General features: G+C 59.1%; 2 protein-coding genes across 2 annotated transcripts in view; one reads left to right on the top strand and one right to left on the bottom strand.

Annotated features, from left to right (window-relative positions):
- The first annotated feature begins 105 nt into the window (after nucleotides 1-105).
- Nucleotides 106-14,511, top strand: GDI2 (GDP dissociation inhibitor 2). Its single transcript, XM_040545819.1, has 11 exons — nucleotides 106-328; nucleotides 6,746-6,853; nucleotides 7,383-7,482; nucleotides 8,698-8,832; nucleotides 9,770-9,968; nucleotides 10,325-10,456; nucleotides 11,027-11,126; nucleotides 12,065-12,236; nucleotides 12,983-13,127; nucleotides 13,394-13,448; nucleotides 13,533-14,511. The coding sequence occupies exons 1-11, from the start codon at nucleotides 284-286 to the stop codon at nucleotides 13,686-13,688; spliced, it is 1,347 nt and encodes a 448-aa protein (XP_040401753.1). The 5' UTR covers nucleotides 106-283; the 3' UTR covers nucleotides 13,689-14,511.
- Nucleotides 14,512-16,786: 2,275 nt separating this feature from the next.
- Nucleotides 16,787-26,965, bottom strand: part of TASOR2 (transcription activation suppressor family member 2) — a 37,065-nt gene continuing 26,886 nt past the window's right edge. The window contains 9 exon segments of the mRNA XM_040545807.1: nucleotides 16,787-16,905; nucleotides 17,378-17,559; nucleotides 18,786-18,891; nucleotides 19,489-19,642; nucleotides 20,206-20,331; nucleotides 20,639-21,337; nucleotides 21,339-24,062; nucleotides 25,135-25,651; nucleotides 26,011-26,932. Coding sequence (XP_040401741.1) covers nucleotides 16,787-16,905; nucleotides 17,378-17,559; nucleotides 18,786-18,891; nucleotides 19,489-19,642; nucleotides 20,206-20,331; nucleotides 20,639-21,337; nucleotides 21,339-24,062; nucleotides 25,135-25,651; nucleotides 26,011-26,932 — 5,549 coding nt within the window.

A 26,965-nucleotide genomic window follows, 5' to 3' on the forward strand; every position in this document is an offset into this window, starting at 1 on the left:
CCCCCCCGCCGCCGCTCCCGCCCCTTTCGCCACCGCGCGGGCCGCCAGCCAATAGCGTTGCGGCTCCGCGCCGTGATTGACAGCCGCGAGGGGGCGGGGCGAGGCGGGCCGTGAGGCGACGGAGCCCGCCCCTCATCTCCTCCCCCCCCCCCCCCCCTTCTCCCCCCCCCTTCCCTCCCGCCCCGGCTCCATTTTCTCGCCCCGCTCCCTCAGCCCCGGCTCCTGCGCCCCGGCACGGCCCCAGCGAGCCCCAGCACGGCCCCGCCGCCCGCCAGCCGCCGCCATGAACGAGGAGTACGACGTGATCGTGCTGGGCACCGGCCTCACGGTGAGAGCAGCGCCCGACGCCGTCGCCCCAGGGCCTGCGGCCGCCGCCCCGCCGGGCCCCGCCGCGCCTCACGGCCCCCCCCCGGGCTTCAGCCGTTTACCGCGGCTCCCCCCCCCCCCCCCCCCCCCGGGTCTTTTCCTCAATAATCCCGCCGGATTACAGCCCCCCCCGGCTCCTTTCCGCAATAATCCCGCCGGATTACGGCCCCCCCCCGGGTCATTTCCTCGATAATCTCTTCATTTTATCGCTTTCCCCCCCCCCATAATCCCACCGGATTATCGCTGCCCCCCTCCAATAATATCCCAAATTATCACAACCCCCTCCCCAATAATCTCATCGGGTTATAACAGCCCCCCCCCCCCATTCCTTTCCTCAGTAATGTCCCTGGTTTACAGCCCCCCCGCCCCAGTCCTTTCCCCAATAATCTCCCCAGATTATCACAGCCACCCCCCCCCCCAGTAATTTCCCCAGATTATCACAGCCCCCCCCCAAAGATCCCCACGGGTTATCACAACCCCCTCTGTTCCTTTCCCCAATAATCTCCTCAGGTTATCACCCTCCCCTAATAATCTCCCCATTGTATCAATAATCTCCCCATTTTATCACATTCAATCCCCATTTTTAACCCCCCGGTTACTTTCCCCAATCTCCCCAGGTTATCACACACACACACACACACCCACCCCAAATAATCTCTCCGGGTTATCACAACCCACCTGTACCTTTCCCCAATCTCCCTAGGTTATCACAACCCCCACCCCAATAATCCCTCTGGGTTATCACAACCCATCCATCCATTTCCCCAATCTCCCTAAATTATCCCCCCCCAATCCCCTGGGGTTATCACCCCCCCCCCATCCCTTTCCCCAATAATCCCCCCAGGTTATCACAGCCCCCCATCCCCCCCCAATAATCCCCCCAGGGTATCACAGCCCCCCCCCCCCCCCCATGCTCCCTTCCCCAATAATCCCCCCGGATTATCACAGCCCCCCCAGACCCCCCTGGGGTGCTGAGCCCCCCCCTCAGCACCCTCCGGGGGGGAGGCTCCGGCATCGCTGCCCGCGGGAGGAGGAGGAGGAGGAGGAGGAGGAGGAGGCCCCAGGAAATGCGGTTCTTTGGCGGAGGCGGGGGACGGACGGGGACGCGTTGCCTGCTTTTATTTCTTGTAATTTGTAAATTGCTTTTCTAATGTTGACTATTTCTCCCTCGCTCTCCCCCAAAAAGCCGAGGTGGATGCAAGTCTCTGGAGTCGCGCCCTCCCCGGAGCCGAGCCCGGCTTAGGGTGGAGGCAGAGCCCCGTTACCGCTCCGCCTTTGCAGCCTTGCAGCTCGCCAGCCAGCCCCGACTGCAGCAGGAGGGGGATGGGGCTGCGGGCGAGCCCTGCACGCCTCTCACAAATCCCTCTCGTTCCCCCCCCCCCAAAAAAAAAAAAAAAAAATCCCTCCCCGCGCCTCCCGCTGCTGCTTCGGGGTTCGGTCATCCCTCGGCGTATTCCACCCCCCCCCAGAGGAGAGCTGACAGCGCTCGCCTGGGGGCGCGGCGCCGGGGCTTTGTCCTGGTGTGGAGGATGCGGCCGGCGCTGCAGGCTGCGAGAAGGGGGGGGGGGGGGAGGAAAAAAAAAAAGGAAAAAAGAGAAATAAAATGGCAGCGCTGCTGCCTGCGAGGTTTGCCGGGGGGGGGGGGTGTGGGGGGGATTTCTGCTGCCTCCCGCCTCCGGGGGGGCGCTGCGGGTGCAGCGGGGGTTTGGGGGCGGCTGGGAGGCGTTGTTTGGAGGAAAGGGGGTGGGGGGGGGGGGGGGGGAAAATCCAACGTGGTGGGGAGGAGGCTCTGTGCCCGTTAAATCGCCTTTCCTGCCTTTGTCTCCTCCGGTTAGCTGGGAGAGGTGGCTAGACAAAGAGGGATCTTCGGGGCTGCCCGCGAGGTTTTTTTTTCCCCCCCCCTCAGCTTCCCCTCTCGGTGGTAATGGGGAATAGGAACAGGCGTGCTTCCCCCCCCCCCCGCCGCGGGGCTCGGGCAGCGTGACCGCTGCCCCGGGATCAGCTTGATCAGACCGCTCCCAGCACGGCCACGAGCGTCGCAAACCCAGGAGGTGGCCCGAATAAAACGTGCCAGGGGGTGGGAGCGTCTGCAGGGTGAGCCCGGCTTTCCCCCTTCCTTTCATCCCTTCCTCCACCTGCCGCGGGAACAACGTTGATCGGGAACCCTTTGCTAGGGAACCCGTCCTCAGACCCGCACCTGGCTTCGGCAAAGCGGGGAAAGGAGATTTTTGGGGGGATGAAATCTAAAAAGCTGCTACGTAACGCCCTCGCGAGGGGCCCCGATGGCTGGGAGCCCCATTAAAATGTTAATTTCCGCTTTAGAGCGAGGCTTGGTATCAAGTCGGTGGGCACCGCGCTGACAAACGCCCGTGTCAATTTGACAAAAGGCCCCTTGTGAAATCGCTTCGGAGACGAGCTCGTGCTAATGGCCGGCGGTTGGGTTAAAAGGAATAAATTACGGCTGGCTTCGTTCGGAGGTGCGCTGCTGACCGGGCAGAGCCTGCAGGAGGGCCGGTGGTGCTCCCGACGTGCAGGACCTCCGAAATACCAGCTGGAGCACCGCGGGCTTCCTCTAGACCTGAGAAACTCGGACGGAAAACCCTGGCGCGGTTGGTGGATGTCCCCAAAACGTCCTGGTTTGGGGCTGGCGAGCCGTGTGCGAGCAGAGCCTGGTCCGGGCTTCGGATGGTTGCAAGGCTGTGGGTCCGGGCTGCTGCCTGAGCAGGACGAGGCTAACCGGGGACCCTTCCTGCCAGCTTCTCGGGTGCTGCGCCCTGCTGCTGCCGGGCTACCTGTCGTCCTGCACCCGTCTTCCGTGCTCGCCCCGTGAGAGATGCTGCGAGATGGGTCCCGGTGACCCCCAAACCGCCTCGGACAGCCCTAATCCCGCCAGCTGGGAGAGGCAGCGAGCGGCGGCTCTCCTGGAGGGCCTTTTTTTTTTTTTTTTTTTCCCAAAGCGGAAAAAATGGAGCCCGGGAAGCTCCGCACCAACGCGCGAAAGAACTTCTTCCCGGTGAGGGTGACGGAGCGCTGGGACAGGCTGCCCAGGGAGGTTGTGGGGTCTCTGGAGATATTCGGGGCCCGTCTGGACGCCTCCCTGGGCAGCCTGCTCTGGGGAACCCGCTTTGGCAGCGGGGTTGGACCCGACGATCTTTCGAGGTCCCTTCCAACCCCTTCGGTTCCGGGATTCTGCGCACGTCGGGTGTTGGTTTAAGCAAACCAACTCGCCGGGCCTTTGTTTACAGAAGAGCCCAGGCGGGCTCGTTGCGGTGTCGATGCTGGTTGCAGAATTGTACCGGGGCCGTGCACGAGAGCGCGTGTACGACCGCTGTTTTGATCGTTCTGGAAGCCCGGCACCGATATCCCGGTCGTTCCGCTCCTCAACCAGCCGCGAAGAGCGAAGGCAGCCGCTGGGCTGGGATCCCCGGCTCCCAAAACAACATTTCCCCGACGCTCGCTGATGGGAGACCCCAAGTGCCAGGCCGCGCGTGTCTTCAGCTGCCTCTCCGGGGGGCTTGCTGCTGGGAGCAGGGTCTCGGCGAGCCTCGATGGCTGTAGGGTCGTTGCCGTGGGCGTTTTGTAATCAGCCAGCAGGAGAGCACCCAGTGGTTTCGTTTCCTTTCCGGTTCACCCTAAATTTGCGCCGCCGTGCTCCGAAAATCCCTCGCATCCCTCGGTGCCTCCTCGCCGGCTTGCTCGGGGTGGGCTGCTGGCTGCGCTCCGGACGCCGCGGGTTATTTGATGCGAACCCCGAACGCGCCTAAACCTCCCCGGTGAGCCCAGCAGAGCAACTCCGCCTTCCTGCAGGGTTTCCACTCGCCGCGGGCCCCCCGGTGCGCTGCGCCGAGCTCGCCTCCCAGCCAGCTCGCCACGATAAAGCCGGGCAGAGACGCGGGATTTTAATTGCGCGGGCACGGCACGAGCTTCAGGACCTGACCGAAGAGCGCCGGAGCGCCGCTGCCCCTTTGCGTCGTCCCCTGGCAGCCGAGGGGGTTGCTCGAGCGCAGCGAGTCGGCGGAGCCCGACGCGGGCACAGCCGGAGAAGCCAGAAACCCTCCCCAGCTGCGTGCGTTTGTGCCCTGCCTGCTGAAGAAGGAGCTCCTGCTGCGCCGGGACCCGCTCTGGAAAATACAGGGGTTTTTGGTGGATGTTGTGCCGTGGGATCATCCCCTCGGAGCTGTTGGGTGGAGCGACGCTGCCTCCACTTTTTATCGGTGGCAGAAAATCCTACAAGGCCGCCTTCTCCCCTCCGTTTCGGAAGGATTCCGCGTACAAAAGGCCATCCCGCGACCCGTGGGATGAAGAGAGAAGCACTGATGGACTTAAGCGTGGAAACCCCAACACCTCCAGGTTCCCCCCTTACACCCCTGTGGGTGTTTTTTTTTTTTTTCTCGTGGATTTCTATGGGATGTGCCACCTCGAAACCTGCCACCGGCGCCCGCGCACGAGGTTTTGTTGGAGCCGGGCTGGGTGCCCGCAGCTTTCTCCGCCGCGTCCCGCTGCCGCTTGCGCTGCCAGCAGCCGCTCAGTTTCACCCATTTACGCGGGGTTTCTGGTCAGAAAGCCCCAGCTTTGAACTCGGAAGCTCCCCCCCCCCTTCTTTTTTTTTTCCCCCCCACTCTACGCAGTCGCCAGCCCTTCCCAGGCTGTTCGGTTCCTTCCCTCCGCACCCCTGGGAAGAGCCGCGGCTGAGCCGCCGTGGCTGCCGCCGGGAATTGCTGAGCTGGGAGGACGAACCCAAACCCCATTGTGCCTCCCGGAGCGCGCTGTCAGCTCGGCGGCTGCGATGGGAAGCGACCGCAGGAGGCCTCGGCGGGACCCGCGGGAACCTGGGGGATAAAACGGAGCTGCTGAAGGGGCCCCGGATGAAACAGCGCCGTGGCGCCTCACCGAAATCCCCGCGTCAGCGTTCAGCGGGCGTGAAATGAGGTTGAAAAGGCGTTCGGGAGCTCTTCTGTCTCCTCCAGGAACCCAGATTTGCTTTGGGGTGATGCCGGCCGTGGGGACCGGGGTTTGGGGGAGGAAAGCCCAGGTTTTAGCGGAGACGACTGGCTCTGGATTTGGTTTAGGCAAGGAAGCCGCGCAGGCTGGCGGCGATGCCCGTGGCGCTGCAGCCCCGAGTCGTGGCGGTAAATCATTAACGTTTTAACTGGCACCATAAACGCCGCCTGTGCTTCCTCCACGTTGTAGGGTTCGTGGCTCTCTGGTAGCGGTGTTGTAATATGGGGTTTGAGGCAGCCACGTCTGCCCGGAGGTTCTCTGCCCGCTTCTGTGTCCGGAAAACGTGGAGGGGCTTTTTGTAGGACAGGAGGGAGCTGGCGTGGAGGGTCCCGTGGTGGGGAAGGAGCAGCTGCTGGATCACGGAGAGGTTTCGTGGGGAGCGGTGGCTGATTCCGCTCACAAACTGAGCGGTGACCGTGAAGCTTTGGGGGCGAAGCGTTGGAAATCACCTGGATCAAACCCGGCTCGCGTCAGGCGCTAGGCGAGCGGCTCGCGCTCGGCTCCGTGGGACCTGGCTCCCCGCGGGTAAGGGGCTTGCTCTTGTTGAGGCAGAGCGGGAAGGCTCGGTAAAGCCCCGATAATCGCTCTCAGGCGTGCAAGCAGCGAAGCTTTTGTTCGTCCCTTTGGTTTGTCAGAGGGCTGGTGACCGGGTTAGCCTCGAGGTTGTGTTTTAAGGCGGATTCGGCTGTGCGAGCCCTCGGCTGGCTCTGCGGGCTGCCGCTTGCGGCCCTCCGAGATTAGGCTCAGCCTCTTGGTGGCGCCTTCAGACGTAGCGGCTGATCCCCTGCTCAGTGAGCCGGGGGGTTGTAATCCCACGGGGTACGGAGCAAGGGTAGCGGAGTGTCCGCTGAGGTGGTAAAGCTCCTAAATGGCTTGATTTCGTGCTACCTGCGCCCTCCGAGAGTAACTCTGACTGTCCTGCGTGGCAAATACCCAAAGATTGGGTTCTTGATGGAGCTTCCTGGAGCCCTCGGAGGCAGGATCTCGTGCTCCTGGTGTCACCTGTAAGTGCTGGTGCTGCCCCTCTAAGAGGACGAACGTCGTTAACCCGATAGCTGGTGCTTTAGGAGCACAGATTTCCCTAACCTAAATACGTGAACTTGTTAGGGGGGGCCCTGGTTGTGTGGTTTAAACACCCGGGTTGGCTTCCCGTTACAGACAGCGAGCCTCCTAACGGGTTACCCCATCCCAAGCAGAAGTCTTTCAGGTTGTAGGTTTGATTCTGGAGTGAGGCAGCCGGTGCCTTTCTTCAAAGGAGTGCCCAAACCTTCAAACCTAGGCGTGCAGCAGGCTTTGAGAGCGCATCGGTAGCGCAAACGGAAGGAGCCTCAATGGCAAGTAACCTCTCCTCGCATCTTTTTGTTCCCTCTCCGTGTAGGAATGCATCCTCTCCGGGATCATGTCGGTGAACGGGAAGAAAGTCCTGCACATGGATCGTAACTCGTACTACGGAGGGGAAAGCGCGTCCATTACACCCCTGGAGGATGTAAGTACGGGGGGTGGCACCCGGCTACCGCGTCCTCCCCGGGCGCACAGAGAGGGCTTTTCTTCTGGGGCAGACCCAAAGTAATTCCTCGTTAAGGGTTTCCTTTGAGGAAGAACGTTTTATGGCAGCCCCGCGCCAGATACCGATATTTAAAATATTAAAACTGGGGAATCTGCTTTGAGTTCGTGGCGGAGGCTGCCCTCCCCTGAAGCAGGCGTTTTGCTCAGGTTACCTTTAGCCGTGTTAAACAGTGTTTTGGTTCGGCAGGTCGTAAATTGCCAAGCTTTTTAAGCCTTGGAGGAAGAAAGGATGGGTGAGGAAAATAATGCTGCCCAATTCTTACTGTAAGAGCTCACTGGATGTGCTTTGTGTATTTGCATCGAAAGTTAAACTGAAACTAAAACCCTGGCCAAAAGCTTGCTTATGTCCTGCTGGGGAGAGGAGGGGGCGGAAAGCGCGTGCGTGTGTGGGAGAAAGCCCACCCGTGTGTATTTCCTGTGCCACAACGAGTTTTGTATTCTCTCCCAAGCTCTACAAAAGGTTTAATCTACCAGGAACTCCACCGGAATCTATGGGACGAGGACGAGACTGGAACGTGGACCTAATTCCGAAATTCCTTATGGCTAACGGTGAGCACTGCCAGCTCCCAGGTCTGCCTCGTGAGCTTAGCTTGGGACCCTCAGCCTGGGTCAGTGGCCGGTGCTGGAAGCGAATAAAGGGCCTGAAGTGGCACTAACGAAGGAGCTGCTGGAAGCTCGCTTCACTTGGCCTGCACGTGGGCGGGTCTTTGTAATTTCTGCTCTTCCTGCATTTGGCTGCGCACCTCTCAAATTCGGGAGGTGGCTCCAGCTCGGAGCGTGCAGCAGTGGCCTGTATTTTGGGTTCTAACGGCCCTTTTCCAGCATCCTCCCTCGAGGCGTTTGCTTTTCTAGGCAGAGTTAATGCCGTGAGCTCCTGCACTGTTGTTATTCTCTGGTTTAGGAAGGAAGGAATCCCCTTTATTAACCCCCTTTATTCCTTCGTTACGGCTTGCAGACTGTCACCCCTTGTTGGTGCCGTGAGTTCTTTAATCTGAGAGCTCTGGTGCTGAGACAGCTCTTCTAGACCAAATCCACGATGGGTGAAGTTTGTTTTTTTTTTTTTTAATCAGCGGAAACCAACTCAGGGGCAGCTCGCTGCCAAATATTGAGCGTTTGCAACTGGAATCTCACGTCCCCGAAGCAGGAGGGGATGGGTGCGTTCTGTAGGGCCAGCCCTGCTCAGGGCTAGTGCAGTGGAAGAATGGTTGATTCCAGTCAAGGTTCGTTAACCCTGGTTTCAGCTTATTTCTAACTCACCTAGAAATCCCTTGAGGTGTGCTCCTAAGGGACAGCGTCCTTCTGGGGATGTGACTGGGTGGTGACAGGTAAGGGGGTAAGCCAGGGACTAATTTGGGGTAAATCGGTGGACAACTAATGTGCAGACCGTGCTAGATCTGGACAGTGAGGATGAGAAGCTGCTGTGGGCCAAAGACGCGACCTTGTTGGCCGTGCCGAGTGTGAATAAAGTGCAGGGAGCAGAGCAGCGGCGCGTTAACATGCTGCAGGAGGGCTGGTGGAAGCTGCAGAAATGACAAGGAAGCTCTTAACTGCCTGGAAGAAAACGTTAAAGCTGTGCAATAGCACGCTAGCGAGTATTTGCTGCTCCCTGCCTTGTTACACGAAGGAGTAAGAGCTGGGTGGGTCGGGTGTGGGGCTGCTCTTAGAGGGCTTTCGTAGTGCTGGAAGAACCGCCCGCATCGCTGGCCTCCTCTCATCTTCTGGCTCCTGAACAACCCCGTGACTTCTGCCCAACCTCCTTCACAGGTCAGTTGGTAAAGATGCTGCTCTACACAGAAGTCACTCGCTACTTAGACTTCAAGGTGATCGAGGGAAGCTTTGTCTACAAGGGAGGGAAGATCTACAAAGTTCCTTCCACTGAGGCAGAAGCCTTGGCATCCAGTGAGTAGTTGCACGTGACTTTGTTTCCTGCTGAGGCCGTCGTCCCTGAACGGGTTTAAATACCAGAATATTTAATCTGTGCTCACGTCAGAAAGGTTTTAGGCTGTTCGTGTGGTGCTGTGCGTAGACTTCATCGCTGTAACAAGTTACGCTCAGCGTAGGATTCTTCTGCATCTCATCCGACTTCAGGCACCACTTGCGGTGTGGGTCCTGGGCTTCCTGAGCCTTGAGCTCCTGTTTTCGTGGAGCTTTTGAGGAAGGAGAACTCTGCAGCATTTTACTTCCTCATAAGCTCCAAGTGCAACCTTTTGCTTCCAGATCTTCCAGAAATATTTAATGTCGGGTCCTTGTTGGATGGGATTATGTGAAAAATGTAACGTTTGTCAGCAGGCAAACCAGAATGACTAATTCCACGTGGCACCCAGCTCAATCTTAATTGTTGCTGGCTACTTCAATTCCACTCTGGAGATAAAACTACTGCTCCTAATAGCTTAGAGACCTGCGTTAGGAGCTAGCAGAGGGCGGTTCGTGACTTGCAGAGACCCATCGTGTGGTCAAGCAGCGCTTGGAAATAAGGCTCCCTGTGTGCAGCTCGTCTGTACGCCGCAGCCTTCCTCGTGACAGACACCCCTGGTGCTGCTGTGAAGCAATCGGTTGTTCTTCAGCTTGGCTGCGTCGCTGTCCTCCAGCGAGCCTCTTCGGAGGCTCAGGCTGGCAGGAGGAGGAGGTGCCTTTGGTGCCGTCTTCGCCTTCACGTTTCAGCAGGCCCGGTCTTGCTTCTCCAATTTGTAGAGAATTAAAATGCTTAAAGGGTGCCTTGTGCAATCTCACACGGGGAATTTTGACTCCAGCAGCGGTTGCTAGCTACCTGCTGAGGCCGCGGCAATGAGAGGAGCCATTTAGTAGCTTCGTGAGTTTGACAATATCTCGTTTTCAGGCTTGATGGGCTTGTTTGAGAAACGCCGGTTCAGGAAATTCCTCGTGTACGTTGCCAACTTTGACGAGAACGATCCCCGAACTTTCGAGGGCGTCGATCCCAAGAAGACCACCATGCGTGACGTGTACAAGAAGTTCGACCTGGGGCAGGATGTTATCGACTTCACGGGCCATGCCCTCGCGCTGTACAGGACTGACGAGTAAGTGTGGGTTCCCTTGGGGCTCACAGCTCGTGCCCTGTGGGATTTGGGGGGGGGATACCCTGCAGTGTCTGTCCCTGGGAGCCGCGTGGACCTTAAAACGCCGGGTCCTCTGCTGATGGGGTATTTATATCTTGTGGGTTCCTGGGGCTAATGCGGCGTCTCCTTCCTGAGTGAAACCCCTTGTGACGTGAAGCGCTTCTGAAGGGGCACCTCCGGGGAAGTTCCTGCCCGGGGCAGCCGGGGGGTGGGGGAAGGGAACGTCACGGGAAGTGAAAGCTGCAGTTTTCTGAGTGCGTTCTGCTCTAAGCCTTGGTTGTGTGAATCGCTGCAAACCTTGTAACTGCCCTCTCCAGCTATCTAGATCAACCATGCCAAGAAACAATCAACAGGATTAAGCTCTACAGCGAGTCGCTGGCTAGGTACGGTAAAAGCCCGTACCTGTACCCCCTCTATGGCCTCGGAGAGCTGCCACAGGGATTTGCAAGGTGAGAACTTGCCTTTGGGCTCCAGAGTTGTCTCAGCCCTGCTGTGGCACCTGCTGGGGGAATCAGGTGTGTGGGGTTGGCGCTCAGGCTTCCAGAACGTGATGTTGCGTAAAAATCCTGCCGTTGTTAACGGTTCTCATGCCGTCTTGGTCAAGAAGCAATTCTTCGTGTGAGATTCCTGGTCCTGGGCTTGCTTACTGCCACTTGTTAGTGGTGGTAGTTACAGCCTGCTCAAACAGTCAGTGTTTGCAGCACGTAGTCTGTCCAAGAAGCTGGATTTGCCTCCCCGGCATAGCTGGTGGCATTTGTGCCGCTGAAATGGCTGCGTTGTGCCGAGCAGACCCTTTCTGTCTGGCTGCGATGGCACCTGTAACTCCCTCCAAACGCTGGCTGGTGCCTTGCAGGAGGAGTGGCAGGCAGCAGCCGCTGCCTGGATGGTTAAGCAGCGTGTTTTGAAGAGGTTTGAGTCTAATAATGTGCGGTTTGTCCAGGTGGAACAGAAAGAAGGGGCTGGGAGGGCTGTTAAATAAATGAATTGTGGAACACGCTCCAACGGCTTTGCTCTTGCAGGCTAAGTGCTATATACGGAGGCACCTACATGCTGAACAAGCCCATTGAAGAAATTGTGATAGAAAACGGCAAAGTGGTTGGCGTGAAGTCTGAAGGGGAGGTACGGTACCCTCCAGTTCTTTGCTTACCCATGACCCCACATCTCAAAATTGAGGCTGGCAGCCGTCAGTCTGAACAAAGGCTCGTTAAAGCCAAATTGCTCGGCTGGCAGAGTTCTCCTCTGTGCCAGCCCGTTCTCGTAGGGATCTCAAGAAGCCTTGATGGCGAGGAGCACAGTGCAGTAATCCCGGAGTTGGAGCAGGTCTGGAGGGAGTGGCAAGGTTGCCTTCTAAATAAATCAGGCTGGCAAAACTGGAAAGGAGCTGCGTGGTGTGTCTAACCTGGGCACGAAACCGTTCTGCCCTTGACATAAAGTTTTAGCTGCTCAGCCTGCTGGCTTTTCCACGGCTTCTTCTCAACCCGGCAGCAGAAAACTAACTAGCGAGAGTGCTGCAAGCTGCTGGGAAGCTATAAATGTGCTTCCAAGCGCAGTGTGAGCTTTGTAGGACAGCTTAGCCCTCCCTGGTAGGGTAACGTGTCCCGCCTGGGTATGGATGACACGTCCTGGCTAGCAGCAGAGGTGATAATCCACGCTACAGACTGATGTGCCCAAGTGCAGGCTGCCTGGAGGCTTCAAATCAGCCGAATGTTAAACTATTGCCGTGACAATGAGTGCTGGTGTGAAATGGTCAGTCCTTACCTGCTCGCTTCAGCCTCGAGCGCGGCGAGTTACGGTCCTAGCCCGGAAGGACCGGGCTCCGTGGTGGTCAGAGCGGGGCTTGTGCCCTGAGCCATGAGGGGAGGGTGTGATCGGCCACCCAGCTTCACGGAGCGGGTGCTGTCACTGGGATTGTCAGAGCTGTGCTGCTGGCAGCGGAACAAAAGCCTCGTGCAGCCGGGGCGGGGACGGCCACCTCGTAGAGCTCTCGAGCTTCCCCCGAGTCGGCAGGTTCCCGGGCTGCCCGCGCGCCGGTCACTCGCTGCCTGTCCTCTCTGCAGGTCGCTCGCTGCAAACAGCTCATCTGCGACCCCAGCTACGTCTCGGACCGGGTCACCAAGGTTGGCCAGGTGATTCGGGTCATCTGCATCCTGAGCCACCCGATCAAGAACACGAACGACGCCAACTCGTGCCAGATCATCATTCCACAGAACCAGGTCAACCGGAAATCAGGTGCGTGGGGAGCCGCGGTGCCCACGGCGCGCGCAGGTCTCTCCGTGCTTGGGTTGAGGCAGCACAGATCTCAGATGGCCTCCCAATGCGTGCTCTGATGGCCTGATGAGAAGCAAACTGCACTTATTGCAGCTCCTGGGGCGGTTTCCTTGCCCTTTTTCTGGAGAGAGGCCTTTCAGTGCGCTTTGTCTTCGGGGGAAGCCGCCTGGCTTCCTTCTGGGCCACGCAGCACTTGCATGGAGCTTTCGAACCCCCGCGTGGCTTTGCTCTTCTGCTCCCTGGCTGTGTTCTGCTCCCTGGGCGTACTCTCCGGGGTTGGTTTGGTGTTGCTGCTGCTTGACACAGCTGCTGGCACCCTTCAGAACCGTGGGGTGGGGCTGAGGGAGCGTGCAGGCCGGAGGGGAAATGCAGCAGCGTTGCTTTAGGCCTGCAGAACCACCCCTTGCCCTTGGGTGAGGGGTCAGCTTGCTGCTGGGCACCCCGCCGGCTTCCAGGAGCTGCCACGGCTACAAGAAGCTGAACTTGGGGTCTCGCAGGGCTGCTCGTGTCCAGGCCCATCAGTCGAGGCAGGGCAAAGACCCCTCTGCACTCAAACATGGCCTTAAACAAGGCTAGGAGGTAGAAAGAGTCAGGGGAACAGAAAGGGTGTGCGAGTGTGTGAGGGAGAGGAGGCTTTGGGGCCGAGGAGGGCCAGACTCGGGCTGTGGGATCGCCTGGTGACCCGCTCCTGTGGTGCCCTTCCCCAGATATCTACGTCTGCATGATCTCCTCTGCACACAACGTGGCGGCGCAGGGGAAGTACATCGCCATCGCCAGCACCACCGTGGAAACCGCGGACCCAGAGAAAGAGATCAAGCCGGCCTTGGACCTCCTGGAGCCCATTGAGCAGAAGTAAGCGCCCAGCGAGCTCCTTCCATCCCCCCCTCACCTCACCCCTCTGCGGTGAGTGCTCAGCCCTGAAGCACGGAGGCAGCGGGGACCCAAAGGCCGTCGTCGGGCTGCACGGAGGCGTCGAAAATCCAAATTTCCTCTGCACCTCGTCTGCTTACACACTGGGCAGAGCGGCGGCCTCTCATCCAGCTGGTTTCCCGCTGATGCTGACGCTCAGCGATGCTTTAAAACCGCGCTGCAGAACCTTTTTTTCTTCTTCTTTTCAGGTTCGTTAGCATCAGCGACCTGTTTGCACCAACTGACCTGGGAACCGAGAGCCAGGTTTGTAGGCGCGGAGCTGGGGGGCAGCGGGGGCGCGCGAGGAGGGGCCGGGCCCTGCGCTTAACCTGCGGCTTCTCTTCCCAGATCTTCATTTCTCGCACTTACGACGCTACCACTCACTTTGAGACGACGTGCGATGACATCAAGGATATTTATAAGAGGATGATGGGATCAGAGTTTGACTTTGAAGAGATGAAACGCAAGAAGAACGATATCTACGGGGAGGAGGAGCAGCAGTAATGAGAATCTCTAATTAGGAGAAATTAAATCGGCTAATATGAATATATAAGGAACTTAATGAACACTGTATGAAATTCAATATTGTAAGGCCTGCTTTTGTAATCCCATCTCTGAGAGATTGAAGAGTACTGCACTGGTAATGTTCCCCTTTTGGATATCATGTGTTAATTATTTCATTCTAGTAGGGCTGCTGTCCAGAATCTGGCAAATTACTGACTGATTTAATGACTAACCTCGTAAGTGAACGGCAGACTGAACCTTTTTTGCAGACGTAGGTGTTGGTGCAGATTGAGATAACTCATTGACAGCTGTGTCTTACCTTGTATTTTTAATCATTTGTAAACATCCTTCACAATTATGTGCTTCTGGTGAGCTAGTAGATGTGACAGTTGTCACTCAAACCTGATTATCAAGGAAAATAGAATCTGAGCACTCCATTATTGTGGACAGCATCCCTAAAGTCTCTCCCATCAATCTAACTCTGTGGCAAGTTGTATTATGGACAAAGCCCACATCTATTGTAGCAGCAAATGTTGGCTTAGTTCTGGGCACAGAACTTAACCTCCACTTAAGCTTCTCAAACTGTTTACATCGGTTGGGACACAGCTGTGCCTAAGGCTCCTTTGTGTTTTAATCCTAATAAAATTGAGAGAACAAATTACAGAGCAGGCAAGATGTGGAAGTATTTTCTGTACCCTGGTGGCTTCTCAGACGGACCAAACGGCACTGCGGTATCGGTATGACAGAGCCTGTGCTTCTCGTGTCTCCTGAAGGCTCCAAATGATTTCTGTACTGCGAAGTAAAGCCAAATTCTGGAAAACCAGTCCTGTGCTCTGGTCTGATTCACTTCAGTTGTACGAGCAGCCTCTCTTCTCCGAGATCCCTCGGATCTCTGCTTGCCAGGGTGAAACGTGAGCGGCGCAGAGCGTTTACTCCTGTAGAAGGGGCTCAGGCTGCCGTGGTTTGGCTTCTGAGGCCCTGCTGCTCTCCGGGCTGCTTTTGGCAGGGGAGACGAGGCAGCAGCACGAGGCCTGTCGCTGGAGGCGTGTGCGCGCTCTCCTTGCAGCCACCCCCTAGTGCCTGCCTCTAGGAACAGCGCTTGTGGCAGCAGCAGCACATAACCCTCGCCTTGTGGCTCCCTTGCAGGGTGCCGGTCGTGCTTCGCCTTGTAGGTGCTCACCTGGGGAGTGAAAGGTGTGCGGCCCCCGGCCCAGAGCGAGCGGCAGGGGCAGGGTGGCAGGCATTTTGAGGCGCAGGGCTTGCTTTTTGTGCCCTGCCAGGAGCAGTGAGAAATGCCCTGGAACAGCTTTCCCTTGCTCTGAGCTGCGGTGCTTGGACAGGCAGCAGCGCTGGGGAGAGAGCCACCTGTCTCTGCAGCTCTTCTGCTTGTAGCTGCTGCTGAAGAGGGAAGCCGGCTGTTGGCTCACAGCTCCTACACCCAGCGGTTCTGCGCCCAACCTTGCTCCTTCCCCCCCCCCACCCCCTTGCTCGGGGCTTTCAGCACTTCCTCCCCTGGCTGCTCGCGCCCGTTGCAGGAAGCACGGTGCCCTTTTCATCGCCGCACGACCGCACGAGGCTCGCCGTGGTGGCTGCCGCAGGGGAAGTTCCCCCTTACCCTGTGCTGCTTCTCCCACCGGCTGCTGCTCTCCTGCGAGCTGGGTGCTCTGCTGCCTCTTGGCACTGCTGGGGGGGGGGATTACGGGGCCGTAGCACTGCCAGCGGGGCAGCCCGTCCCAGTGCCCGAGCACCTCTGGGTGCAGAACCTTTCCCTAACCCCCAGCCTGACCCTCCCCTGTCCCAGCTCCATGCCGTTCCCTCGGGTCCTGTCGCTGTCCCCAGGGAGCAGAGCTCAGCGCCTGCCCCTCCGCTCCCCTCTTGAAGTTGTAGAGCACAGTGAGGCCTCCCCTCAGCCTCCTCTTCGCCAGGCTGAACCCTCCCCGTGACTTCAGCCGCTCCTCACACTTCTGCCCCTGCAGGCCCTTCCCCATCCTTACCCTCTGCCCCTAGGAACACCCTACCCAGAGAACAGCCACGAACAGAGGTTTTTCAGGTTTTAATAGACAAACTCTATACAAAGTCATCCTGTACACAGCTTCTCATCTCATTCCTTTTTTTTTTTTAAAAAACACAACGAAAAACAAAGCACCAAAGGACAACCCTGTCCTCCACGTGCGTACGGAGGGTATCTTACAAAGGTCCTCGGTGCTGTTGTTCTTCGTGGTGCGTGTTCGTTTGACCTACCATAAATAAGAGGGTTTTGTTCCAGCATTTACAAGACTTCCCTATCCTGGAAAGCATTCAAGTCCCAGCAGTGAAATGGTACCGAGAGGCAACGCGGCTGACTCGAAATGTAGTGTAGAGGCTGCAGGCTCCCCGACAGCTGGGCAATGGTCCCCAAACAGCTTTTAAGACATCCACCCCCCCGCCCCCCAGCACCTAGCGCATGCATCTTGTGTACAGTGTGTACAGCGACGGTCACGTGGAAAATGCTTTTACTACAGCTGGCTAGTATTGCTCCTAACCTTCAGGTACGCTGCTTCTCTTCTCACGTTCCTATTTCTTCCCCTGTCAGCTGCACTAACTGCTTAAAACCACCGCAATAACTTAAAACTGTAACGTTAACGTAACCTCTGTCCTACACCCAACGCGATGGCAGGGAATAAATCCCCGAGGGGATTTGCATTAGCCATCTTTAAATAATTTCTATATACAGAACTAAAGCCAACCTGCCCCTGCCGCTGCTCTGTGCGTGCACGGGGCTCCCGCGTGCGGTGCCAGGACGCGGGGGCCGACCTACAGAGGATCACAACGCCCCCGGCAGCACTGCGGGGACCCGCGGAGGAGCCGTGCCAGGGCACAGCTTCGTCACCTGCAAGACAGAGAGGTGGCACTGTCACTGTCACTGTCACTGCCCTGCTCGCCTCGTGGCTCCGGGCAGCAGAACCAAGGCCCCGGGGTCCTGCGGGCGGTCCCTTGGGACCCCGGCTCCCCGCAGACACCCAGGAGCTGCTCCTGGTGTGTTTTCATCCCGCTCCTCAGCGATTCGCTGCCTTTTGGGGGGAAGAAAGGGGTCGATCCCAAGCGCCCCCTCCTCTCCCTTACCAGTAGCTTCTCCTAAATGGGGCAGCCACTTTCTGCACCGTCCCAAGGAAGGTGTTGACGTCGGCCACGAGGATTCCTTTGCTTTCGAAGACCTCCCTGCTGACACCGGGCTTTTCTGCAAAAAGGAGGAGTGGCACTAAGTCATACACGCACACGGGATTGTGCTGAGAGGCACAGAAAACGCCCCCAAATCCCACCGCAGTTATTCTGTTTTGCAAATGTGAGCAGATTTAATGACAGCGCCTCGCACACAGCCTCAGCCAAGCCCGGCCACAATTAGAGTGTGACACAAAGCCAGCCACAGGCTCGAAAACCTGCCAGAATTTACCGGACCTCCAAAAAAAAAAAAAAAATCTGTTCATTTTGCCTTTTACTGCACTGACTCACCGTGAGACTGCCCGCACCGTACCCACACCTCAAATCAGTGATTCTGGCAGAAATGGGAGCCAAAAAAAAAAAAAAAAGGATGTTTCCCCAAAGGAAGTTTCTCGTCCCCCCTCCATCTGCACTGCACCGTCCCACAGAGTTTTTGGGGGGGACGCCTGGGGCTGAGGGCAGCAGGAGCGGTGCCCGGAGCCTGTCCTTACCCGTGAGGTACACGGCGAACCTGGCGCTGACGTGCTGGACCTGCAGGTTCAACAAGCACTTCACGTACTCAGAGGTGGGGGACGAGCGGGAGTCGCACGAGTGGTAGTGCAGCACCTCGATGAGGTCGGCTCCTTGGCACGATTTCAGGATCAAGTTCTTCTTGTGGGCATTGGCGTCCACCCTGCGGGGAGAGGGGCAAGGTGAAGCAGCAAGGGGCAGCACCCCTCTCCTTCCCAGGGAACAAGCGGGCACGATGGGAGCAGCTTTTCCCCCAGGCATGCTTCTTCCAGCCTCGTGGGTACTTTTCTACTCGATATCCCGCACCACAACGGAGCTGAGAGATGCTACACGCGTGCCAGCGACGAGCACAAGGAAAAACTCTTGCTCTGAGCTCAAGGAAACACCTGGAGGACTGAAAAGCAGGTCTTCGAAACAATTACTGCGTGCTAACACTAACTGCTTAGTGCGGAGAGGATCTGAGATTCCTCCCCGTCTGTTGTCACGCCTTCAGCTCGGTGAGAACAGCCTGGTTTCCTCTTTGTTCCGAGGTTGTTACTCGAAAGCTGACCTTTCTGGCCAGCGGTTTAGCACTAGAAAAGGCAGCCTGCCTCGTAAAAACGTCCCTCTCTGAGCTCGGCCGGGATAAAAGCAGGACATTTTAATGAGCACGTTATGCTCCGTCTTCTCTTTTTCTAACTGCATTATTTGAACACGCACGCTGCTGCAAATAACCTTAAACGGGGAGAAGTTCTGCTTTTCCCAGCAAGGTTTGATTTTACACGCTCCCCACAACATCCTGGGGCCTCTCTCAGAGCTCCCCCGCTCACACGAGTGATGGGGCAGAAAAGGAAATGGCAAAGCGGAGGGGCAGAGAGGGGCCCAGGAAAGTACCCTGAGCTCCCAGTGCCTGTGCGAATGAGCCAGGGTAGCTGGGGCAAGCTCGGTTTGCAGCTTCTCAAGCATAATTTTGGGCCTTTTCCTCAGCCCCTCGCAGGCTGTCACACACACGGAGCGTGCGCCTGCCAAAAGAGAGGGGGGAAATTGCCTTCTGGAGGTACAGCGGGGTGCAAGAGGCAGCTGCCAGAGCTCTGCCTCGTCCGGGACCACGTGCAAGATGCAGCATTCGGGGCCAGCTGATCCTCTCCAGGTCCCACGTCCTGCTGCTCCCTCTCGTACGGGTATCAAAAATCCAGCACGTATTATTTGCTAGCGTGCAAACACTGACAGTTCCACGCTTGTGGTCCCTCCCTGACGGGGGAGAGCTCTCATGGAGACAAAAATCTTCATGTTTCATCTTGTGAGAGGCCAAAACCCAACCAGAGGCACCTGACTCCCCGTGTCCCCGTGCTGAGCATCCGAGGGGATGCCACACTCAAAAGAAGGGAGCTGCCACGACAGAGCCATCACCTGACGTCTTCTCGGAGCTTTTTACTCTCCTTGTAGTGAAGGAGCCACTTCCACCGTCCGCTCCCGTTCAGCTTCTCCAGCACCTTCACCACCTCCTTCAGCTGGCCTGGGGAGACAGCAAAGGGCCAGAGGGTAACCGAGGAGGAAACGGCCCCAGGAGCACAACCCCTGCTCGAAGCCAGGCCACCACAGGTTGCTCAGGGCTTTGTCCAGGTGAGCTGCAAATATCTCCAGGGATGCAGGTTCACAGCCTCTCTGGGATGCGGTCCCAGTGTCTGGAAACAAACCTGCTGTGAATTTTTCCCCCCCCGATATCTCACAGGGTAAGCGTGCAACCTGTCCCATCACCGCGCGTCTCCAGGAGTGTGGCTGTTTCAACGCCACGAAGGAGCTGAAGACAACAGCACGGTCTCCTTTTTGCCCTCCCTTTATAGGCTGAACATCCCCGTACATCCATCCCCTGCTCCAGCCCCTCGTGGTTTTGGCCTCCACTGTATTTGTGCCAGTGTGTAAACATTTTGGGGAGCCCTGGCCTGGACCCGCCATCCAGGTGGGGGCCCAAACACTGGTTAGAGGGGAACAACTGCCCCCATTAAAGCAGGAAGAGATGACACCCATGGGAAGATTTTGGAAGCAGATGTCAGAAAACGAGCTGGGAGCCGACCCTGAACATCTGCATGCAGGAGGCGGCAGCGAGACTCACCCAGCGTCACCGTTTCCAACACCTCGTCGTCCGACACCACGAAGCCACCGGTGTGGAAGAGCTCCTGGTAGGTGTGAACCGTGATGTCCTCGGGGCTGTCCACGCCGGCGAACGCCACGTTGGGGCAGTGCTTCAGGCTCAGCAAGCACGGGACCTGCCCAGGGCAGACACACGTCAGTGCCAACAGCTTCAACCACTTGTGCACCGCTCGCCCCGCTTGGGGACAAGGTGAGAATCCGCCTCGTCCTCTGCCTGTATCACCCCGACACTCGGATTTCCACAGCTCGACCCCAAAGCTGTGGCTGCGATATGGGGAGCTGCAGGTGGCTCAATCTGCTGCAGTATTCCCCGGAGCCCACAAGCCAGCTGAAGTGCTCTGTTACCCTAAATAAGGTCAGCCCGGTTCATTTGAGCTGGGCTGCTCCAAGTGATGTTAGTCAGTGATCAGAAAGGGACCGGAAAAGCAGAACTGACTTGCTTTGGGATTTTAAGAGAGCTGTTTTTAACAGATCTTCGAGAGGCACTGCTCTTTCCGTGTAAATAACAGCATGTCCGCAGGGAGTGACAGCTGAATTTACAGGTATAGTTAGTGCAAAGTTTAAAAAACCCATAAAATGGATCCTGACACTCATGCGTCCCAAATGGCGTTCCCAAATTTTGGTAGGAAAAAACAAACAAACAAACAACAAAAAAAAAAACGGTAGTCTCGGGTCTTACCTTGTGGATGTGCGAGGAAATGTCCTCGTTCCTGATCACAACGAGCAGCCGGTCGCTGTCCGGGCGTTTCGCGCTGCAGAAGCTCAGGGGCTCGATCTCCACGTGGCCGTCTTTCTTCAGCAAGGTCTGAAAGAGAAATCGCTGGGAAGGTTTGCACGAGGGATATCTTCGGAGCTGCGGAAGAGCTGGCAGCTGGTGGTGACTCCTGGAGGACGGCAGGGGCTGCGACTGCTCGCAGAGGATGAAAAAGCAGAGAAAAAGCCCTCTGCATCTCCGGAGCGCGCAAGGAAGAGGGAAAGGGAGAGATACGGGGAAACCAGGTGGGATATGGGGCTGGCCGTGACGTGGGGCGTGAAATCAGGGCTGGAAGCCCTCTGTCCGCCCCACCCGATGTCTCTCTCACCCGGAGCCACCCCTCCCCGCCCAGCCTTACCTTCACTCTTGCAAAGAAAGGCTCCTCTCCCGTCTCCACCAGGTAGAACATCCCCGGGCGCCTGCAGGCCCCCTTGGCCACGCTGCGCAGGCGGCCCCGCAGCGTGCCGCACAGCTCCGCCACCAAGTCCCCGAACGCCGCCGTCCGCCGGGGCTGGGACGGCCGTGGCCGACCACCTGCAGCCTCCCCGCGTGCCGGGCCCTTCCCTCGGTCCTCTCCTCCCGTCTCGACCCTGCTCAGCATCAGCCTGTCGAACTCGGTGTACTCGCCGAGGACGGCCGAGACGTCCCCCTGCGGGCCCTGCGCTTTATTTTCGTATTTGAGCTTGCCGAGGTGGAAGGGAGCGGCGCGGTCCCGGTTTCGGGACTCGGCCCCGCTCCTCTCGCGCCGCGGGGGGCGACGGGACGGGTCCCTGCGCCGGCGGTGCCAGCCAAAGCCACCCGGCCACGGGTCCGAGGGCAGGATTGTCACCTGCAGAGGGCTCCTGCTCCGCGGGGACAGAGGGACAGGAGCTTCTTGGCCGGGCAACGTCTCGGACACCGCCTGGCGCGAGCAGTCTTTCGGGAAGATGCTCTCGGAGGTAGAAAGGGGCGGTTGCCCCCGCCTCAGGATCTGGTTTAGCTTACAGTGGAAGCGGAGGTGCTCCATGTCCAAAGTGCGCTGGGTGATTTCCTCCGAGCCCCACCGCGCCCCCCAGCAGCGACCTCAGCGGACGAGACCGCCCCGCGCAGGGGCGGCGGCGTCTCTTGGAAGGCTGCGCGTTCCCCCTCCCGCCCCGGCGTTTTTTGGTGACCGTGAAGTTGAGGTAATCCTTGGAGACCCCCCGGCTGTCCGTAATATTGACGTAAGGTGGCACCTGCCTGCTGCTGGCCTCCTCCAGCCCGCCGGGCTCGCCGTGCTCGGCCCACCAGCAGCCTTCGTCCGAGCTCGGCGAGCCCCAGGCCTCGCTGCGCCCCTCCGCGCACCCCGAGCCCACCGAGGAGCTGCAGTCGGTCCTCGCGCCCCCGGCACCCCCAGATCCCGGGCTGTAGCAGCCCCTGGACGGAAGGAGAGGAGGGGAAGTCCGTGCGAAGCACTCCCAGTCCGAGTCGCTGGGGTAAGACTCGTAGGAGAGATCCGCCAAGCTCGAGCCCGCGCGTCTGTCCGTGCTGGGGAAGCGTTCGGCCCTCGGGCCAGCACCCGGCACGTCCCCAGCGTCGCCGTCCCCCGGGCTCCCTGCAGAGTCCCCGCGGGCATGTAACAGCAAAGATGGGAAGGGGGGAACGGGGATTGCTCCCTCTTCCGCCTCCACGTCGGCACGGTGAGGATCAGGGAACACGCCGCGCTCCTCGGCCTCGTACTCGCCCTGGCCACCCGTGGATCTGGCCTCCCCCCGCGGCACAAATCCTGCTGAAAAAGACGCCGGGCTGGCAAAAGGGACGCCGCTTCCTCCCTCGGACTCCTCCTCGTGCAGGATGGGTTCCTCCTCGTGGCTCCCCACCACGCCTGCTGCCCGGGCCCCGGGGCTGGCACACGCGCGGCAGGCGCCTGGTGGCTGTTGTCCCCCACAGCAGGGCCTGGGGGCACCACGCGGAGCACGGCTCGTGTCGGGGTGCGCGCCAAGGACCGAGTCCGGCTCAGCGCCGCGCCGACCTGCTTCGTGGCCGTGTGGAGGAGAACAAGGAGCGGGTTCCGGCTCACCGGGCACGAGGACACCCAGGGGGGAGCTCTCCGCTGGCTCCGTCCGGCACAGACCTGGGTCTTTTTTCACCTCTCCCGCAAATCCGGGCTTTAAGGAGCCGTCCGGCGCTGGGCTCTCGGCGGCCACGCTCAGCTCTGCAGCAGCTCCTTGCTCGGGGGGCTCCCCAGGGGGGCAACGTGGCCCCTCCTCACTTTGCTCTAACAAGCAGCGAGGGGCATCGGCACCCCGGGGAGGGTCCTGATCAGGGGGGGCAGGTTTGTTGCCCGGAGGCTCCACCTCTCGCATCGAGGAGAAGGAATCTGATCCCAGCAGGTCGTGGAGAGAGGTCTCTGGCTCCTCAGCCACCATCGACGCGTTCGTTTCGTTGCTCCCAGGGGGCTTGCGTGCACTGGGGCACACAGCAGCGTTCTCCCAGGCTTCGGAGTCCCCTGCCCAGGCCGTACAGTCGAAGGCGAAGCCGCGGCCATCACCAGCTCCCGAGGACTCCCCCAGAACATCGGGGCGGCTGGCAGGGGGGCTGCTACACCGCCCTTCCACCAAGCCCTTGGTCCGCTCTTGGCTTGATTCACCAGAGCTCCCCGAAGCGAGGGCGGCACAAATTTCGCCTGCGCACCTTTGGGGAAGGCAGCTGCTCCCTCCGGGGCTGCTCCTCAACGGAGCCTGGACGAGCGCCGCGGCCACGTGGACCCCTGGAGCAGCCCCCACAGCTGCCGCCCCGTCAAAAAACGCCCGGCAGGCAGAGCTGGAGCCGGGGGACGAGGTCGGTGCCGGTCCCCGTGACTCGAGGCCAGCCGTGCCAGCAGCTTGGCTCCCAGCGAGCAGCCAGGTTTCTGCAGAGGGCGCACGATCCTCATCTTCCTGCTCCAAACCATCCCCGAGCGCCTCTCCGGCAGGTCCAGCGCCGGCTGTGGGGACGTCAGGGTGTGTGCTCGGAGCAGGTGGAAACGGTGGCGCCAACCCGCTGTCACCCACGTCGTCTGGGCTGGCTTCGTGTGCCAAAGCGACGCTGTTTGTCCCGGCACTTGGGGAGGCCAAAGCCCCCCAGGGCTCTTGCAGCACACCCACGCTCGGGGCCGTGCCACCAGAGAGCCCCTGAGAGGCAGCCCCGGTCCCATCCGACAGGGCCGGCATCGATCTGCCCTCGCAGGGGAAGGCTGAGGCAGCAGGGACGGGCACGGGGCCCTCTCCACCAACACCAAAGTCCCTTGGGCACGCCGAATTCACCAGCTTCTGCTCCACGTCGGCATCACCTCTTCCAGAAAATGCTAAATCATCAGGCCCCACCATCACGCTGCCGTTCTCAGAGTCCTCCTTCTCTGCTTCTCCTTCCTCCTCTATTTCTGGGCGCCCTAAGGGGTCTCGCGACGCCCCCCCTTCCCCACCGAGTCCATCGGGCTTTGCTCTCTTGGGACTCGCTTCCGAGGGCGTCGAATGAGAGGCGCGTGGCGCCCTGTCGCTGGTGGCCCAGCTGCTCTCCTCCGCCTCTGCACCACGCCCGGCGCCTCCCACGCTCCCCCTTTCCTCGGGGGGACCGGGGCCACCCCCCGACCCTGCTGCCCACCCACTCTCTGGCTGCCCTCCACGTCCGCGCTGCGTATTCTGGGGAGCTGGGCTGAAATTCCGGGCTTGCTTGCGTGGTTTTTCCCTGCCCAGCACAGCTGGGGGCGTGGGGGCATCGCCGAGCTCGTCGGAGGGGCCGGGGGCGACGGAAGCGTCGCGCTGTCCCTCCCCGGGCAGCTCCACCTGCAACAACACAAGCCAGAGGTTAAGCCTCAAGGAAGGCAAAGGCAGGAAACGGAGACGGGTATTTTAAACGCTCAGACATCAGCTCAACCACCCCCCTACAGCATCTGTGGAGACAAGTTTGTCTCCAAAGTAAGTCCGGGTCGAATCCTTACCCCGCAGTGAGCCCACAGACACCCGGGGGAAGGGACGAAGCTTTGTACCTCGTTTATATCGCGAAGAGGCTTAAAAGGAGGCCAAAGCGTGCAGAAGTCATCAGCCAGTGCCCAGAATCTGCAACAGCATCCTCTTATTTCTGCTGGGTTTATCTGCCCAAGCAAGTTGTGATGGCACTGCGGACAGCGATCCCATATTTCCTCCCCAAACACTCCTGCCCGCTCCACAGCGCTAAACCCACGCTTTAAAAACCGCTGGGGTGTTTGTATTTCGTGCAAAAAAAAAAGCTGCAGCGATATGGTAGCTGCCTGTTTGCTCACAGGAGCAGAATTCTTAAAGGAACTATTTTAATCTGAGAATTCAGGCTTAAAAAAATGTCGGCAGGCACCGGTGTTTTGGTTTTACCCAAATACCTCCACTCCTGGCCATCTGCAGAAACTGAAAAGTAATAATAGTTAAAAAATAAACTCATCCCGAACAAAATTTTAGCTAACTTCCCTGGAGGGGTGAGGGAGATATTGCAAAGTCCTGCCCTGCCACCTGAGCGGGGGAAAACCTCTCCAAGGTTGGTGTTGTCTGAGGAACGTCAGTGCTTTAACCGCTCTCATTCTTTGGGATTCCTCCTCGTTGAGTCCCTCCCGAGGTCAGCGCTGGATAACTCCCGCCGGAGCCCAAGGACGCCAGCTCAGTCCACGAGGACATCCAAACTGGAAACCTTTTTTTGGTGACGCTGGGCGTTGTGTGCACGCCTATCACTCGGGGCAGCCAACTGGTGGGTGACTTCCCCGTGTCCTGCTTTGGGGACCCCGCCACCTGCCTCCACGAGAGCCCCCAAAAGCCCGCCTGCTCCGTTCCCCTCACAAGAACCCACTCCTATGAGCGCCAAAGGGATCGTGTGCGCCCCCCAGGCTCTTACCGCAGCGGCGGTTGAGACATCACACACGTGCTCCTCCTCGGGAAGGCCCGGCTGCCTGCATTTCTCAGCCAGGTTGCTCCGAGCAGCGCGTTCAGCGAGGGAAGGGCTCTCGGAGCTCGTGGAGGAAGGTTCCTCCTGCCCGGGGGGCAGCTCCCCTGAAGAAGACGACACCGTACTGTCGACGGCGTCAGTCTGAGAGTCTGCGGGGCTCTCCTCTGGGCGAAAGGGCCCCTGGCAGCGCGTGCTGGGATCCAGGGAGCTGCTAGGAGTCCGGTCAGGCTCTGACCGAGAGTCCACGGGGCACTTCTCCGGCCCGAAACAATCCTCGCCGTCATCGCTCAGCTCCAGGAAGTCCCCGGTGCTGTTCAGCGAGACGAACTTCTTGGGGTTGCTGTGCTCCACCACCTTCCTCCTGCTGCTCAGGACCTTGCTGGGCTTGCTGTAGAACAGAGCCACCCACATGTGAAGTATCAGCTTCATCTCTTCCACGTCGTCGGGCAGCTCAGGGTCCCAGGGCCTGGAAGGGAAAGCGAACACAGCTTGAAACGCCCTCATCCTCCCTCCAGCTGACCAAGGTCACGCTTCTCCTGGTTCCCCAAGGTGCTAAGCCCCGGTGCAGGAGGGCTGCGAGCGCCCAGCTGCATCACGGATCGCTCGATGTGGTTTCCAACGGGTTGAAAAGAAGAGAAGCAAGCACTTGGGTGCGCGGCTCTAGGTACCAGAGCTTCAGCACAACCCAACGGGGCATTCAGCACGGAGAAAAGGGCAATTATCACGCAAAAGCAAAGCAAAAAGGGCAAAGAAAACCTATTCCAAAAGCGCTCTGGCTGTTTCTCGAGAGACGTCCCCTGCGGACGGTCTTCCAGACTCACTCACCCATGCAGGGCGCGGATCACCGTTTTCTCCAGCTCGTCGTTGGTGTACTTGCTGTCCAAGCTGAAGAGATACCCAGCCTCCCGCCGGCACGTCACCTCCACGGACTCGCCGCAGCTCTTCACCGCGTGGGTCCTGGCGAAGTCCTCCTTCAGCCCGGGGGAGAGCAGGCAGCTCCTGCACCGCGCCGCCGCGGCCTCCGCGGGACGCTGCGGGTGGGCGCTGCTCTGCTGGTGGCGGAAAGGTAGGACCTTCCCCACCAGGGGTCCCGCCCGTGCGCTCCTCGTCCCGTTTCTGGAAGGCGCCGGCCCAGAATACGGGGCGCTTTTGGGGTACGGGTGTTTCTTCAGGTGCTCGGGCAGCAGCGAGGCGTACGAGTGCTCGGAGGAGATGAAGGAGTGCTTGTTCGCCTCGGCGGCCTCCTGAGCCTCCCTCGGAGGCAACGCGCGGGTTTTCGCGGGGTTGGGGTTTGGGCTGTTCTTCTTAGCGGAAATCCCGGGGCTTTTCTCCCCGGGAAGGGAGTCTTTTAAGTCTGTTTTTCCAGCAGGTGGAAGCTTCTGGTTGGGTGACGCTTTGCCAGGCAAGGCAGCCCCCTTCGCGAGCTTGTCTACCCTGTGGTATTCGTGGTCGGAGGCAGCACGTGAGGATTTCTGCTTGCGGAGGCCCTGCTGCTCCTTCGCAGGGTCGCGGGGTGGGCTGCGGGACAGGGAGATCGTCCCGCCGTCCCTGGGGATGAACGAAGGAATACAAGAACCCAGAGCCAGGTCAGCCAGCAAGTTCAGGGCGTGGGACTCGTAGTCGTTCCCCTTCGGATCAAAAACATGGCTTGCAACAGCACCTGGGTAAATCTCACTCATCTGGCTATCCGCTGCGTGGCTTTGCGAGGAAGCGTCGCTCGGAACGGTGGAGAATGGCTCCTTCCCCTCTGCATTAAATAAAAAAGCGAACAGATGAAGGC

Source organism: Cygnus olor, chromosome 1 (genome assembly GCF_009769625.2).
Source record: "Cygnus olor isolate bCygOlo1 chromosome 1, bCygOlo1.pri.v2, whole genome shotgun sequence".
NCBI lineage: Eukaryota > Metazoa > Chordata > Aves > Anseriformes > Anatidae > Cygnus > Cygnus olor.